Genomic DNA, 18,533 nt, shown 5'->3' with positions numbered 1-18,533 from the left:
ATTCATCTTTGGTATTTTAATATAGGCATTTATTATAATCTATGAAATACTTTTACGACAGATGATAATCTATTTTCAGCCAAATTCATTCGAACAGATTCTAGTCAATGTCAGTGTTACATGTGTTAAGGTTTCATGGAGCATTAGTCCTTTCAAGACCGTAAACATATCTCATTGCCGAGTGCTTCTATGCATCCAGTATTCACGTTGTTGTGCTAATGAGATATGGCAACTTGGATCGATGGAAATATGTGCCTGATCCTACGTTGTAGCTGACTTACTAAGTTTACAGATTTATTGATTAACAACGTAACACTCTTCACGCTAATAAAAAATTGAACTGACTATACACATTGTCATTATTTACATCTGGTTAATTAAAGAGCCATGTTTGTTTAACTCATTAATGTTAATAGGATCTTATCAATTCATTCATTCTGTGGTTGCTACTCTGAATGATTCGACATCTCATAAACTATGTTGAGATACATAGTGATTGAAGGCAGTAGGTGGTAAATATTACTGAATGTAAGTTAAATACTGGTTGAAACTTGTTATTAGGGCGCACTTGTAATCTTGAGGAAATCGATGCTTTTTATCGGATTGGAGCTTAGGTCGTTCAAAATTTACAGCCTGAGATGTTACCAAAGAGCTGTTGGAGCAAGAATTGACTTCTTACAGAATTAAAATATTTGTAATTAATTAATAGTAGAGTAATGACCAATGTTATGTTTGTTTAGTCTAAATACATTAAATCCACTTTACATTTTTAACTCCACCTGTAGCTCTTCTAGAGTTACTGCCGGTCTCAAGCTCGGGTAAAGGAGAAGGGTTGGGCATGGAGTTACTGACATCATCCCGTAGAAAACTAACTCTCTAATCAAAAAACGCTAATCAGAAAAAATAATCCAAGTAACTTTTCATCTTTAAATATCAGCGTGTAATGAAAAAAACTGTTGTGTCAGTTTATAGTGTCGATTAGACTTAATTACCTTTGCTGATTCAATTTGTGCAATCCATTCATCACATTTAGATCCAGCAGAAAATATATATAGATTAGCAATATTATGAAAATCATCTAGAATTGCGCAACCAAAAACACCTATAAGAAATTAAACATAGACGTATAATTAGAGAAGGAAGGAGAACAATGAAAATTGGATTACTATTTCTAAACGGTAGTGAAGTTTTAAAGAACTCTCAGTAATTGATATCGACTGAAAAGATTATCTCAATTAGTGTAATTATAAAAAGTATGTATATAATATGTATTACCTATCAGTCATTAATGTGAGTATTTTGCATGAACCTAAGCAAGTCACTACTTAGCGTTATAAAAGTTAGGTATACTGTAATTCAAATCTACTACGAAATGTTTTATTTTTACTTGGCTATTCGGTTTACTTATTTAGCGCACTAATTGCACGACATGCGTTCTAAAATTGAGTCACTTGCTGGCTCTTTATCAAAGCATGATGATTTGAAATATTCACTAGTTTGAGCATCATAAATGATCTCTGTGATGTTTATGCATAACAATTCACATATCTATTTATCACATTGAAACCATGAGTCAGTTGAAGCTAGACCACCATTGGAAACCTGGAAGCACTGGACGGCCGTTCCGTCCTAGTATGGGACTCCTCAGCGGTGCGCACCCAAGACCCCGCACCCCGCGGGATTCAAACCCAGGACCTACTGGTTCCTTGCGCGAGCATTTAACCATTAGACCACAGAACCGGCATCCAACGGTGTTAATGTCTAACTTCAACCAATCCACGAAATTGCGCCACCTTATATCATTGTTTTCAGTAAGCTGATATCTCACAACAGACCCGGTTGAACTCCATTGGTAACGGCTTCCCACTAGAACTCCAGGAGTATCTTTTGAAGTCAGTCACTAGTGATTTCAATCTGTGAAATTTCTAAAAGCTCCACAAACCCCTTCTGATAATATCTATTTACGTTTTTATTTTAATGTTTTAGTTCGTTTTCTCACTTACAACTGGAGCCCGAAGACCGCACAATTTAAGGTTTTCCCTTTATTAGTGCTTATGTTTTTATTTGGAATAATACCATCTGTTTACGTTCTCTGTCCTTATTCACTTCCCTTCAATATTTTTGTATATTGTTTTATACTACTAACTAATATTTAGTAAATATTTTTTGATTGAGATCATGAACCGATTGATGTTAGACCACCATTGAAAACCTGGAAGCACTGGATAGCCGTTTCATCCAGGCTTTTCCATGGTGGTCTAATATCAATCGGTTCATGATCTCAATCAAAAACTTAACAATCTCCACAACCCCTAAACTGATTCAGTAAATAGTATGTGATATACAAACATCGGCAGTTTCTTTCTTCTTCCATTCCTTTTTTTTTCTTAATTATCACTTATAACTAGTGTGAACAAAGAAATCATGAGTCAATTGAAGTTAGATCACGATGGAAAACCTGGAATCACTAGACAGCCGTTGAGTCCTATTGTGAGACTCCTCAATAGTGAGCAACCACGATACCACCTCGCGAGATTTGAACGCAGGACCTATCAGCTTCGCGCGCGAATGCTTAACCACTAGGTTTTTTATGGTAGTCTAGTTTCAATTGACTCATGATCTCAACCACTGAAAGTATTACAATATCCACAAAAACCCTTCTGATATGAATTTCTCTAATTGTTTGTGCGTTATGGTCTGGTTAGTCATCTATTTATTTATGTATTTTTTTACACTAATCTGAAATCGGAAACCAGATCGGAATTGGAAATATAATCGTGTAATGTTCCAGTCGACTTATCTTCTCTTTCACTCATGTGCTTGTCAGTCAATCAGGTGATAGAATAGTTTTCGTCTCTATACCCTAAAGCAGTTGGTCTCACTTCGAACTCAAGCATACTAGCCTCAAAGTTAAACCAGTTAACTTATCGCGTCAAGGTCTTAATCTAGATTCAGACAAGTTATCCTCTGCACAAAAAAGGGGAGACAAATCAAGGACGGTACAATAACCAAATCAGTTTCAAATATACATTTAAATCCCGCGAGGCGGAATTGTGGATGCACACTGCTGAAGAGTTCCACAATAGAACAAAATGGTTGTTTAGTGCTTCCAAGTTTTTCATTGTGGTCTAGCTTCAAGCGATTCATGATCTCAACTATTGAAATTACTATAACATCCACGAAAACCCCTTCTAATATACATGGAATAAATAAAAACAAAGTAAAATATTCAACTGACCAGTTTCACGACCACGCTGAATAATCAACTTATCTAATCGTATAGGACTTTTTAATAATTTCCAATAATCATTACCATCTTTCTTATGTTGCTTAGTAATTAAAAATAAATCAGTCAGAATATGGCAAACAGTTTCCACCGACTAGAAATTAAACAAAAAAAAAGAAATAGAGAGAAAAAGAGAGAGAAGAAAACTACAAGCTATGAATATGCTTTATGAAAAGAGCAAAAACAAAGATTCTAACAGAATAGTATGAATTCATTCTATTTCGTTTAGTTCTCATCAGCTGCTTACAACTTGGGATATTTAAACATCATGATTACATAATGGGTTTAAATTACTTACATGAAAGAGTTTGGTTGGAAGTTATATTTAAGACACATTAGTATAGTATAGTAAGGGTGTAAATAAATGGAATAGACTGAATAGTGTAAATATATACCTTATGCGATGAAAGAACATTCTAAAACATTGATTGTGACCCTGAAGGATTGCAAAGTAACGACCTGATGTTCTATATCAAGGAGATGTTTGGTAATTGCACTATTTAGAGTTTTTCTTTCTGTTATTCTGAAGCTTTTTGGAACATGTTCAAAAAATCTGAGATATGCCCTCATTTCTGTTCGACCAATGTAGCTGCTTTGGCAGGTGCACATAAATTGATAAATACATCTGGTGGTAACATGAAAGGGATGCTTGTCAACCTCGGATTGAGTTATTGAACATGTTGTATAATATAGAGAATTAAGAGTTTGGCCGCCGGATAAGTTCTGGATAGCGCAGTATTCAGTCTCGTGTTGATTATGTGTGTGACATCATCACCTTTGAAGTTAAGATTTATAGATAGTGGTTTCTTATTGACCGTAATTACTCCCATCTTGTTTTCTTCGGGCTTTTTATATTTGTCGTAAAACCTTTGTGAGTAAAAGTTGTCTCTTAGGTTTTTCCCACGTTCATCAACTCTTGATTGAATTTGTCGGTGGTATATATCTTTTCTACCCTATAAAATTGTGTTTTAACCAATACCATCTTGTAGATGATTGGGAAAAAACTAATGACATTCAGATGAATGCCATTTCAAGTACTTTTTCGATAAACCGAACGTTGAACTGTCCCATCTCTCATACGTTTTATGGCAACATCAACAAAGTGGAATATGCCATTCTGTTCGTGTTCCATAGTATATATGCATAGTGTATATTCATCTATACATATGTTTATTCATACTGATGAGTTAATTCATTGTATCAACGTGTGAGATCTTGAATGAAGTGATGCTTTCTGTTGGATTCACAGTCCAATCATTCATTTTCACAATTTAAGACTTTACTGTTAAGCTATTGAGACCGTAGTTAACTTTTTGTAGATCTGAGATATTTGCAATAGATTGATCACAAAGTATTGAACATTGTCAATCCATTGAAACTATCTCAATTCTACAAAAGGTCATTCTCGATCTGAATATTTCATTTTGTAAAATCTCAGGCTGTAAAAGAAAGTGATAAGAACTTTAAATCCGATAGGGAACATTGGTTCTTTCGACAATACAGATAAACTTTGATGACTGTTGTCAGCTAGCAGGAAACCCAAGTCAAGTAGAATTTCTTGTTAATTAACTAAACTTTTTTATTTGTTTATTTTATTCAAACACATAAACACTGATAGAAGGAGGCACCAAATAGATATGTTTGAGGACTGGGATACTGCCCGGGTGCCCGAACCGAAACAGATGGATTTTTAGGGGTCCACTCCTCGAGCCTTTGACCTTAAGGTCGAATCCACAAGGCAGTTGAACAAAGTAAGGAGATTCAGTCTCACGGTAGACGGTGACCAACGATTGGTTCATACTCCATTTGTTTCGTCAGTATCATGAAGCCTATGTGGAGCATTGGTTTGGAATCAGAGTTTTCCAACTCCCTTAGGTGGACTCTTCGTATCCACCATTCCGGTCAAAGTGCCGGATATTCGTTTTTCGTCCTCTCAATTTCGTAAACAATAGTAATGCCGCAAAAAGGCAGTGAGTAGGACTTCTCTGGAAATGGTTGTATGCACATGGTCATGTGAGAGCATTTGGAGAGGGAAAGCTAACTCCAGGCACTCTCGGCCGTACCAGGGCATTTGGGGGAAACAAAAACTACGTAAAATTAAAACATATACACGCAATATCAAGTTATTGCATTTTTGGTTTTGTGTGACCGTTTAACAGGCTCTCACTCGAATTATCAGCTATATTAAAAGGCTACCATATATCGCTGTGGAATGGTTACCCTCCGCTCTGTATTGCAAACGAATGTCAACCTTCTGTTCTTTAGAAAATTGTTCTCATCACATTACTATGAGGCTATAGGTTCCATGTGATTTGTGGATTCATGGTTGTGTGTACTATTGCAAATATTCAAAATAGAATAAAACACTTAAATGGTTAGTATTAAAAAGTAATCTTTTAGAAGAATGTAAGAACCTACTGAACTGAAATGAAGTCATTTATAGGATAGACTAAGAGGAGAATCAGTTCAACTTATTGACCAACTGTAAATGTATATACTAGCCTTTGAGATATTTGTTTAAAAAGTAATAATAGCAGTAGACTGTTTAAACTAAAATAATTGAAACTGGCTTTGAATCATTCGTTCCACTAGTTCCAAAGTTGAATGATTACACATTTAAGTCATTGCTAAATAACGGTAATTGTGAGATTTTGTGGGTGCATAAAAACTGCATGTCATTCCTAGTTGAATTATCTGTAGAAGCCTTTAATGCCTTCACAAGACGAACAAGGACTATAAAACTAATAAAACAAGGTAAGAATATTTAATAAATTTAAAGATTATTTTAATTAACTACTTACACGATTCGGTGGTTCTTTAAATCGTAAATTTCCTCCATATAATACAGTACGTTGAATAGTTCGCCTACAATAAATATCTGACCAATCATATGCAAAAGAATCTGATAATTCTGTATCAATAGAAAGTGATTTTTGTAATCCATTACCTTCAGAGATACGTGATAACAATACCGGAAATGAATTGGATTCATTCATTTGATTAGTTAAACTATAAATTCTTGAACGTTGTTTCAAATGTATCGGTGATGTATTATCTGTTGATACTGTTGATGATGTAGACAATGTTTGATTACAATCACCAATACCGGAATCACTACGATTACAACTAGTTGTTGTATGATTTGATATAGTTCGAAGATCTGATATTGAATTATTAGAAGTGAATAATGATGAACCACTTAAACGTCGATTACGTAAAAATGCTAATGATTTTGTACATGAAGGTATAGTTTGATGTATGGTATTATAATCATTAAATATAATCACTGGAGTTGGTAATTTGATTGGACTAAGGATTGAAAATTTAAATCTGTTTTGTTTTATTCATCATAAAAGAAAAGAAAAAAGAAAAATAATCACTAGGGTTAGATACTACTTTAAAATGACATAAGTTTTACATTTTATATATGGATTGTGTATTATTTGAAAGGAAAATAAAACACACTTTGTGGAGATAGGTGCTGACTGGAAGACTCTTTCTGGATGGATCAAACTCTGACCGAGAGGATTTAGTCAATGATTATATCGAGGTTTGTTAAGATTTTTGAGTTTCATAGTTTATAAGACGAACTCACAAAAGTTAGAAAACCTTTAAAGACAATAAATCAGTTGTTCTAGTGTGAGACTATACATAAATGAGGATCCACGACCATAATCGGATCTTTAAATCGCATAGTGAGGGGACAAGCTTTAGACCTCTGAATCGTTAGCTAGAGGTTTATAGTTTTAACTTCAATTAATTCGTAAGATTAAACAACCATCATTCGATGTCATTGTTAGGTAGCCGCTCTACACCCCATATAATCGAATCATACTATTCATGGTTTCTCAATTCTGTAATTCCTGAGTTTTAATGGTTGTCCAACTCATTGCAGTCCATGTTTCAAGCTAAGAATTTAATCAACAATTATAGTTACACAAAAAAATACAGGTTTCTAATCTGTGATCAAATTAGATGTAGTCAGATAGATTTCATAAGATTTTGATGACTAATTGGTTGATTGTTTTTCATGGATATACGTGTACCTAAATTTATAGGCAAAGATGGATAGTGGCTAGCAGTGGAATCCAGGACGCATGTCCCGTCCTGCCTCACAAGGCAAGCCCTCACATGGAATCCTCAAGGTCAAAGGAGAAGAGGAAGACCAAAGAATACATTACGCCGAGAAATGTTAGCAGACATGAGAAGAATGAACAATAACTGGATAGAACTAGAAAGGACGGCCGAGTACAGAGTGGGTTGGGGAATGCTGGTCGACAGCCTACGCTCCTCTTACCGCTTCTCGAAAATGTTCTACGTCTGTTCCACGAATAGGAAACAGAAAAGCGAAAAATATGAAAACGGTCTTTCCTCCTAGGGTTAATTCAAATAATTCAAATAAGGATAGTTGTATGTTTGTGTATGACTCTGATACTCTAGAAGTGCCAGGATACATGCTAAAATTAGTAACAAAGTTGGTGATTATGGAACAGGGATATGACACGTAATCAAACATTACATATAACTCTCTAGTGATTTTATATTGAATCTTGACTGGAAGAAGAACTATCAGTCTTTTCTTAGCTTTTAGAGACTTTTCTGAAGAACTTTTTGAGGGCTCTCAGTGTCATCACAGTAGAAACCAAGATATATGTTTTGTCTTGTTTGTTAAGATTTACACTAAGACTTGAATTCATTGCTTTTCACATCAAATGACTAAAACATTATCCACCTAGCAACTGGGTTCAGATAAACATTGGATATGAATTTCGTTTAACCTATTTCTTATTTTAAATGTGATTATGAATTCAGTAAGAATTACCAAAATCATACATTAGTAAAGTGGTGAGACTATGTGCAATTTGTTAAACTGATGTACATACATAATGTGATATCCGCTAATATATAAAATGTATTCTATCTCTAACGTTTGTCCCACCCAAATGTGAGTAATCATATTTATCTATAGGCTTGTATGATTCAGTATTACAGTCAATGAGGTTGTATTTAAATTATTTTAGCCGCCTAAATTAAATGATTATACTTATCACTAAGTATTCACCAATGATTCCATTGTCTAACCGTTAACGCTGATCATTTATCATCGATCAAATAACGATGAGGTCATCAGGTTACATAACCTGAATTTCTGTGATGTTAATTTAATAGCCTATATCCATCACTTCCAAAATTAGTTTCGGTGTAGATCTAGACCTAGATACAAGCTAAACTATGGTTTAGAAGGCTTTTTGAAAAACTGGTAAACTCAACAATAAATTATAGATTTTTATGGAATAGATAAATTTTGGCTAGGAGTAAAACTCAGTGTGTCCATTCCTTCTGATTTGGGATTTCTTAGTGTTGATTACTTCCTTAGTCTAAAACTAGGACTCAGCTACTTACGGTTCTACAAGAACAGCAGATAGTGATTAAACGCCACAGTATAGATTATCTTGGATCAATGCATGTACATAACTATTGAAATCATTTCGTTCGGGAAAACAAAATATCAGACAGAGGAAATACAAAGAAAGTTAGAGAGTTTTTAAAAGCATGGCACCCTGATAAAGCATCAACCAATAAATATTTAGGGATTGACCTAATCTACCAACTAATAGGGAAAGGGATCAATAACTCGACGATTTGAGATCAGCTTAGAAATTAAATCAATCAAAGTAAACATAAAAACAACGGCCACATACCTATGGAAAACAACCAACCAAATGCAAGGTCAAAAATGTAAACTACTAGTCGATTGTGAAGAAATCTTAATAACTCACTTCTTACGGATATGTGTGCTGATGATTTTATTGAAAAAGACAATGAAAGCTTTACGAATAAAGTATCTAGCTCAGTGACCAAAATAACCTCAAAATCATCATCTTGAGTTACAAATATTTTTCACTATTTTGTTTCAAGTACCCGATATCTTATTCACTGATCTCTTGAATTCAGATGATCACTGCCTTGTGTAATGATTGCAAGGGATGCTCATTAAAATAGTGGGGAAGATTTGTAGCTCAGGTGGATGATTTAGATGGATTTTTGTTATTTGAGCTGGATGGTTTGATCGTGAAGCTTTCATCGTTCTTCTGAACAACACTATCAGCACAAACGTCAGATAGAAGTCTACTCTGAATAGTTAAATGTTAACTTGAATATTTCTTGGCTTTTGTAAATTTTCCGGCTGATAATTATAGACTTGGAAGTAAATGTTCTGTTGCATTTCTACTTACTTTGTTTAAGATTTGATGGCAATAGTGGGTTGATAGGACCATAGTAGCCGGTTATCAAGTTGATACAGTCAATCTTCAGTCGTGTAACAAGCTACAACAGCTTCATTTTTACTATTTAGCCAGTGAAGAAAGCATAAAAATCAACCAAGCCACCATCTGTTGCCGCATTTTCAAGTTTCAATCACGCTTACTTTGAAGTCATAAAATACATTCAATACAATATCTAATTATTCAAAGCAATCAGTATGATCATGTACAGTAAAGCGAAATATTCACAAAATTTCATGATTTCATTGAAATTCGCTGATTTTCACAACCTCTTATTGAAAATCAACATGTGATTGCTATTGGCTGGCAGTTACACATGGAAAACAATGGAAGATAGTTGCACGATGTCGTGGATTGATTAAGGTTAGACATTAACACCATTGAATGCTTGCTTAGTAGTCTAGAGATTAAGCGTCCTCAGGCGAGACCAAAAGTTTTGAGTTTGGTTCACACTCTCAGAGTCATGTTTGTACACTGTTAGGAAGTTCTATAAAAGTACGAAACGACTGTTCAGTACTTTTTACTTATCAATGTTGGTTCAACATTCCTCGGTTTATCATTTCAATGAAATTCAGTTATCTTCACGACCCCTTACAGACAATAATAAACATTATAATACTATACTCTTACCTTGTATAATCACTAATCAACTGTGTATAATCATCAATACTATTGTCTAAAAAATCACAACATATTAATTTTGATGCCAACATTTCTAAACTTTCCCATGTTTTCGTTTCAGTCATCATTTGTTGATTAATTTCCTCAATGAAATCACTGATAGACTTGTACTGTATATTTTGAAAGAAAAAAACAAAAGGTTAATGGAAATGAATAAAGCTGGAAGTAGATAGTAATAATATAATTAGTAATAATTACCAGTATAACAAGAAGGTAAACTTGATATGAAAAAGCGAATCTGTGAACAAGATCATATTTATTCGAGCCTTTAGTTGCTATATGATCACTGATCTAAATGATTCATGATCAAGTATACCGCGGTGAATTGTTAGGTGATGAATCGAGGTAATTGACAATATATCCTGTTTGATTTAGGTTTTATGTTGGTTGAAATTCACCAGTATCTTCAATCTTGAGAGAGAACTAAAGCATCCTACAGTTTGATAGATAGTATTTGGATGAACACCAAGGACTAATCAAAGATTATTTCGATTAACAATCAGCTATCAATCCATATTAAATATCTCAGTCTTACAGGAGTTTGGTACTGATCGAAATGGTGCAGTGGTGACGTTTCTGACGGTGAATTTGGATAACACGAGTTTTAGTCTTATAGGAAACTTTACTCATTCAAGAATGAGGATGTTTTGTTGACGAATATGAACTTGCATGATTGCTAAGTCAAATATCGTTTTCTGCTGACTATCTCTTAAAATCTGGCAAAACAAACAAGCGATTCAATAAACAGTTTCGGTATCCTTTTCAAACACTCGTAATAATATAGAATATAATTTGATGCTTAAAAACTGATGTAAAAGTCAAACAACATCTAAACCTCTTCTTAGTACTTTTTCATTAGTAGTCTATTGAAGAATAGGGGATGGAAACGTTGAGATTAATGATTACATATATAGTATTAAAGTAAAGTGTATATATGAATGTTGAATATCAAGAGAATGATCCAAACTGAATTTCTAAAATCTGAGTTTTCAGATTGTTTAGAAGGATTTATTTGATCGGGCTTCTCGGGTTGCTTCTCGAGTTGGCAGTTGATTGATAACCTTTTCAAAGATAAATTGTAGCTTTAAGTCATTGGGATACGTATGTAACAGCATGTTCTCAATTGTAAGTCAGATTTATAATTGAGCTAATGGTTTCACTCTTTCTAATCCCGTCTTCAGTTATTAACTTACGTAGATGTCAAAAAGAGAATGTAGACCAGTCAACAGTTGAATTTTGAATTTTCCATCAATTCTAGTCAGGTCAAAGAACACATTACATTGGGAAATAGAATCAGATATGAAAAGAATGAGCGACAACTGGAAAAAGCTGGAAAGGATTGCCCAGGACAGGGTTGGATAGAGAATCCTAGTTGGCAGCCTATGCTCCTCCACAAGGAGTAACAGGTGTAAGTAAGTAAGTAAGTATCTTCACCAAAATGATCAGCCTAAATGTAGTATACATTCCATGCAATTATGTTTCCTTTATGAATCTGAATAAGGCCAAAACAACAATTAAAGCAGAATAGTATAATTTCATTTTATTTTGTGATTTCTGTCCAGCTGCTTACAATCATTGATGTATATGAAAATGTAATTATTAAGCTAAGATATAATGTAGAACAATTGATAGTGATCACGGAGAGGCATGAGGTCATTTGAAGATGGAATTAAAAAAAAGGGAGGATGAGGTAATAATGGAATGAACTCCGGAAATAGGTAAGATAGATTGTGTGATCATTATAGAAGTTGTGAAGACCTTACAAATGCATCAAATTACTTGAAACTAGTCATAGAAGATTAAGAACAATGGGATAATAATTTTCTAGAATTAGAAATTGAAAGATTACATAATAATTATACAAAATTTGAAGAGTTTACTGACAAAAATAATAATTTCAAATGATATTGCTGTGTGTGCTACTTATATGGACATAAGTAGTATATGATGTTAGTCGTTGGCAGAAGGTCTGGAAGCAGAGAGACAAGATGAGTCATTTCGTGGCAATTGATGCACATTTTTCAAATTAAGCATTTACTTTATGATTGTTAGATTTTATTAACAAGTCCTGTAATTTTGAGTTGAATACATTCGATTGTCCCCACCCGTGTTCTGTTCACTGCAATAGTAGTCAAAGCTGTAAATTTTCGAGTTAAGTTGGTTACTGTCCCTTTCTAGATACATAAGTCGGGTTTTAGTTACTTTGTTGTTACTGAGTCGGCAAACCGAAGAGGAGCCGAGTCTTTTGTCGATTAGCAATTCTAAAGGATTGTAGAATATTAGTGGTATGCCTAGTGTCAATTGAATACCGAGAGCCGTTGTGCCTCTCAGCATTAAATTCTTTGGTGGATGCTCAAAAATTCGAACCTGAACTCTTCTCCCTATTTTTTCGATGTATGTAAAGTGATAAATACATTTGGAGGTAGTGAGAAAAGGGAACTTGTCAATTTTGTTTGCAGGAGTGAGCAGTTCGTTTCGTATAACGTCGTCGGTTATTTTGCTAGATAAAGATTTTTTATCTCGGCATTTATCCTGTGGCTAATCGTTTCAGTAATTTCATCTCATTTGAAGTGCAGATAAAAAAAAACACAGGTTTTTTTATCTGTTTCGTTTTGAACATGTAGATTGGGTTTGGCATACCTCTCGACCGATTTTGATGGGTATGCATTTTCACGTAGACAGGTTGTAATAACGACAAGTTCCTCTTCCAGGCTTTCTTTTGAGCAAACTTTATGAACTCACCAAAAAAGTAAATACATTCCCCTTTTTATAACTTATTGAATAGAAGCTGTTGTGGTTTAGATAAATTCGATTCCATGTATTTTTTCAGTGAATGTGTCTTTATAGTGTGGCATTTGAAGTTTGTTTGATCCCAAAATCTAAGGAATGGGATTTACTTTCTATTTCATGTTCCTACAACATTCTCTTTTTTACTTGAATGATGACTGATAAAGTTGAATTGGAAGAAAGTTAGGAATGTGCTATGTTTGAAGCGATGATGAGTTCACCTAGTCTGAGAATGGAACAAAGACTCTGTGACCAAAAACCAACAAGCTAGTTATTCTGATGCGTCCCAGCCCAGCTAACTACAGAAAAAAGGTCATGTTCGAAACGGGGAAATATATTCCGCAAGCAGCCAGAAGCACGAACAATCCCGACAGACACAAATCAAACGCATATATATACAGCATAAAATTGTCACTGGGAAGCGTTACAAAATAGCATAGTAAAAGATACAACCGACCAATAGAATTTAAGATTGTTCCAATTGGGAAATACCATATGAAGGTGAAAATGAGCGCTTTTGGCGCGAATACAAAAAATTCAAAATTTTAAGACAAAATGACAAAAATAAGATATTTAACAAGTGAGTTCTGATGATCTACCATCCCCAACAGAATGAATGAATTATTACATGACATCAATCCATTAAACCATTCACTGTTTGGTTGATCTTTGTCAGGAGATGAAGTCTTCTCAGAAACGGTTTACATGATAATCACATCATCAACATTTGAAGATGGTGATCTAAAGTAATCAAAACAATCACATTAGTGTATATACGTTGATTCTCTTTCCTCTCATAAAATCTTAAGTTTCAATATTATTTTATCTATTTATTCATTTGAGTTGTAGTCTGTATGTTCGATCTAGTTCATAATCATTGAACATTTACTCTAGATCTACCGTTCTTTTGAGTGAATGATAGAATCAGTCAAGTTTAATAGGCTTCTCTAGAGGAGATGTTACAATAGATCATTGAAAAATTGATCTTATTGTATTGTAGTAAGTAATATAGAGAAATTTCGAACAAATATCTTTAAAGTGATGTAATACAATAGAAATTATTTCTACATAACACCGTTAGAATGAATATAGCTTGAAGTGAATACACATGTGTACACTTACCATTTCATTGACTTCTTGTTCTTCAGTAGAATTACAACAATTTTTCCGTATTGATTCCATTAATAAACGATATTGAGTTAGTCGTGTAGTTGGTTTTGTTAGTTGATCCCATAATGGTTCACGATGATCATGACCTTGTTGATCAGCCCACTTAAAGTAAATCAATAAATAATTATAATTATAATTATTGAATAAATGAAACAATATATTGGATGGCATACCTGAAGTGTAATAATTCTTTGGAAATAATAAGTAATTAATGTATAGGTCTAATTAAAAAGTCCTCAATTTATAGGATTAGATGAAAATGACCCACAATTTATTTTCTTATACCATAAGAAACTCAATTGAATTGTATAGGTTTTATATGATGGAATGGATTCTCAACTCAATTAGATGCTATTTGATGTGTTGGGTTCTCTAAGTTGAATGATTTAATTGTTGAGCTTTCATTATCATTTAGGAAGACGAGATGTCAGAAAGAAAATAGTTGGTTCATATTATAAAAAAGTCATCATGTTGATATGTGGTTGTGAAAGAAATACATGACTGGTCAGTGAGCATGGACAAACAGGGACTTAGCCTATTGACTATTAAATATGTAATCTTTTTTCTTCTCATTGATTTTCACTTCGGACTAGCTGAGTGTGATAGCTTGCAACTGTTTTGAATAAAGTATTATCTAGTGTTAACCTGGTTCCCTATTCTGGGTTGTCAATCCTAGATCTGGTATAACGTGAATAGTCATATTATTATGGTATACTTGAGAGTGAGAAAAATATTTTAAACATTCATGTTTGATACGTGATTAATACTTTGGAAGAATCTATGATCAAAAACCTGTAGCCCACACATGTATTTTACTTTTATAGACCTTGATTCACTGCCATAGAGTAATATATGGTGAAATTTCATGCTGTGTATATACCCTTTGTTTACTAGATGAACATCTTGCCTACGCCATGAGTTAACCAAGTTGGTATAAGTCAAGTGAACTTTGTAAATCTATAATTTCATCAGAAACTAACCAACCAGGATTGATAGGACTTCCAAGTTAAGTGGATTGGCCAATTCATTCCACTACTACACTTCCTATAATCAGCCTGGGCGAAGATAAAGATCACATCTAAAACAATATTATACATTTAAAAGAACAGAAACACATCCTAAATATGATTGTATTGTAAATCAAAGTGTTTGGGAGATTGTATGTTATAGTTTGATTTCCACCAAACAAGGTAAAGTCATTTGTATGTTAAGTTAGAAAGTCGGTATCAATCAATGTAACCGAAAATACAGTTGTGTTATTGTTGAGATTGACTATTTATAATCACTGTTTTTCAAACTACTCAAATATAAAACGTTTTATTATTGACAAATATCTTTAACTCATGATGAAAACAACGATTATATCAATATCCTTTAAGGTTAACACATTATTTATCAGAAATAAGTAACCGGTAATGAGATTAAAAGTTTACTATGGTCAACATATAACAGACAGATTAACTGCTTGAAAAATCGATTGCAAGAAGTATTCTTTAATGTTTAAATATTAGATAGCACCTAGCGGTTACATCTAACTGCCGATCTCAAGCCTGGATAAAAGAGAAGGGTTGGGCATAGGGTTAACGACCCCATCATATAGAAAACTTACTCGCTGAAAAGAAGCTAACCAGAAAAAATAATTCAAAACGTTAGCGGTTACATTTAAGATGTTTATTTTTTTAATAATGATTAGAATTCATTAGTGTTGAATATACTTGAACCCCTAGTGGTAATGTTTATACACAACGCTTCATACATCATTGTATCATCTATTCATTTATTTACTAGATTTCATTACTGACCGTTGTAGAAAACGTTTATCAACCTGTAGATGTGGAACATATTAAAGCTTCATTTTTAGAAGCCCAATGTATTGATTGTCAAAATTTAAGAAATTCAAACATTTGTAATGATTGCCATACATACAATTACAATATACTTTTAAGAATATTACTATGAAGCTGTCTTTTTCGTGCACAGAAAGTTTGTAAATTCGTCCTCAACTAGATACTATTTTGATACGTTTTATGTACTATTAGTTACAAACTGAAATCATTCACGGTTCCATCGACGATCAGTAGACACAGAACAGCTGTTTCGTCCTAGTATGTGACTCTACGGAGATTCACACCTGAAACTCGATCCGCGACCATAATTAAGATTTTCAGATCCTATACTAGGAGGAATTAACTGTTGAGTGCCCCTTTCTTTTCAATGGTACCCTAACTGAATTCAATCTGTAGCAAATATTACCTAAACATTACACAGCCTTCAAAGGAATTCTTCATATAAATGACTTCGATAAATCGAATACGACGAATATTAGGACAAAAACGAATAGCATCATTTTTATTAGATTTACCTCAAGAAATATACAAAAGTTTGTGCTTTGTCTAACAGCTTCTTGTGTATATGATCGACAACGAGATAGATTCACATAGTATTGTTTGTAAACACTGAGTAAATCAGGAATCTAGAATGAAGGACAGATTTGTACAATGAATTTTATGCATAACATGTTGATGTTTTTTAAAAAGGAATAAATAAGAAAATAAACACTAATACACCTTATACTCTGAATAGGTTTAAATTCTTGCATTTTCCAGAACCTAAGAATTGGGTCTACTATTAGAAAGTAGAATGTGCGTTTCATTTGAGCTGAATGTACCAATATATCGGTGTTAATATTCACACTGAGACTCAAACCCAGTGCCTGTCACTTCAGTTGTAATATGTGCTACTTTTACGTACAGATATAAGTAGTATGTATCAGGAGTCGAAAATAAAATCCTTACAGACAGAAGAGGAAAATGAGGAGAAGAGAAAAAACAAAAACTGTCGGAGTAACAAAAAGAATGAAAGAATGAGGACTGTGTAAGAGATAATTCAAGGATGTCGTCAAAATGTTGTATTCAGTGTATTGTTTTCATATTTCATCAATGCACTGTAATTCAGTAAATTTATTTGCGTACCCAAGTCTTCATGTGTTACGCAGTCACCAACGTATTATCCACGAAGTTGATAAGTACGTTTTGTCATAAAATTGTTTAGTGTGTCTAATGTTTATAATATTATTGGTAAGGATACCTGCTATCTGACACGCATTGTATAGGATCTACATATGCCAATCAAGACTGCATGAATTTCAACTTTGAATATCAACAACGGGATATTACATAGGATTACTTATTGTCTCTTTATTCATACGTAATAATTAATAATATGTGACTTTTTATCAGTGTTTTCCTGATTTTCTTACAAGATATATTATAATCTGTCAACCGCTGAACTACTCGTTTCAATCCATTTACAAATAGTCTGTAGGTTATAGTATTATTGCATAATACGACCATTTTATTGCTATAATATTCGTATTGTGAAACATCATAGAAGTGTAAGACGATGGTGACAAACTAATTGAAAAGAAGTTATTATTCTCTGATTTCGATCTAACCTGAGGTTTTAGACGCTCGTTGCTGATAAGTCGTATACCATGAAGAAACAGATGTTCATCATCTTTTAGCCTATGCAATGATCGCGAACAGTAGTGCGTAATGAAAACAAGAGAGATGGAAAAGTCAGCGGAAATAGGCAACAGAAGATAGCTGTTCAAACTTATCAAGGAACCCGGTATTAGGAACCCAACTGTTAGCAAAACTATCTCTGAAAAATATGGACATATTATTCATTCTCAATCTAGGACATTGGATCAATGAGCAGAACACTTTAGGGATCACTTCAACTGGCCGATGCTTAGAGACTTTGAATGACATGGCTCAAAATCGTTTGCAATGGCGCAGGTGCATCCACTCTTTGCGTTCTCCCAAAATTCTAATCTTCTGAATCATTTATGTCCCTTCTTTCCTCTTTCCAAATTTATTTCACTGGATTATAGTCCTTGAATAACATCTTCAAACCCTAATGTTTCCGATTACTGCTTATACTTTTACTACCTCTACCACAATGGGATTTGAATCGACAACTGCATTTCTGTGCTAATGTGATATGGCAACTCGAACTGATGTACGTACGTACGAGGTTCTACGTTGTTGATGACTGACTGACTGACTGACCATGCTAATAACCATTAATTCTGGCTTCAGAATATGAAAAAATGAAGTAAACTATGAAATTAGATTAAGTAAACATCCTCATCATCATTATACCATCATTAATAACCATTAATCATTTCATTCATTTATAACATTCACATTCTAAAGAATGATATGTATCCTTGAAATAACAATAAAAATCATGATCAAATAATCAAATTGGTTTTCTGATTGTTTTCGGCATCAGTTCATCAGTATATTTACATATTTTGT

The 18,533-nt window shown here is 33.6% G+C and overlaps 1 protein-coding gene across 3 annotated transcripts in view; it reads right to left on the bottom strand.

Moving 5' to 3' along the window:
• Positions 1–18,533, bottom strand: part of PLEKHG5_1 (pleckstrin y domain containing, G (with RhoGef domain) member) — a gene marked incomplete at its 5' end in the record, with an annotated part of 61,682 nt that overhangs the window by 3,363 nt on the left and 39,786 nt on the right. For 2 of the 3 annotated variants that reach the window (XM_051212602.1, XM_035731110.2), the window contains 6 exons: positions 993–1,102; positions 3,239–3,380; positions 6,088–6,616; positions 10,201–10,361; positions 14,161–14,310; positions 16,571–16,681. In XM_051212602.1, coding sequence (XP_051072794.1) covers positions 993–1,102; positions 3,239–3,380; positions 6,088–6,616; positions 10,201–10,361; positions 14,161–14,310; positions 16,571–16,681 — 1,203 coding nt within the window. Of the gene's footprint in view, positions 1–992; positions 1,103–3,238; positions 3,381–6,087; positions 6,617–10,200; positions 10,362–12,958; positions 13,780–14,160; positions 14,311–16,570; positions 16,682–18,533 lie in introns of those variants that run through there. The other variant, XM_051212603.1, reaches the window with a different exon arrangement.

The sequence above is a fragment of the Schistosoma haematobium genome, chromosome ZW (genome assembly GCF_000699445.3).
Source record: "Schistosoma haematobium chromosome ZW, whole genome shotgun sequence".
NCBI classification, from domain to species: Eukaryota; Metazoa; Platyhelminthes; class Trematoda; order Strigeidida; family Schistosomatidae; genus Schistosoma; species Schistosoma haematobium.
Note: the sequence above shows the minus strand (reverse complement) of the source record. Positions and strands in the feature narration are given on the sequence as shown.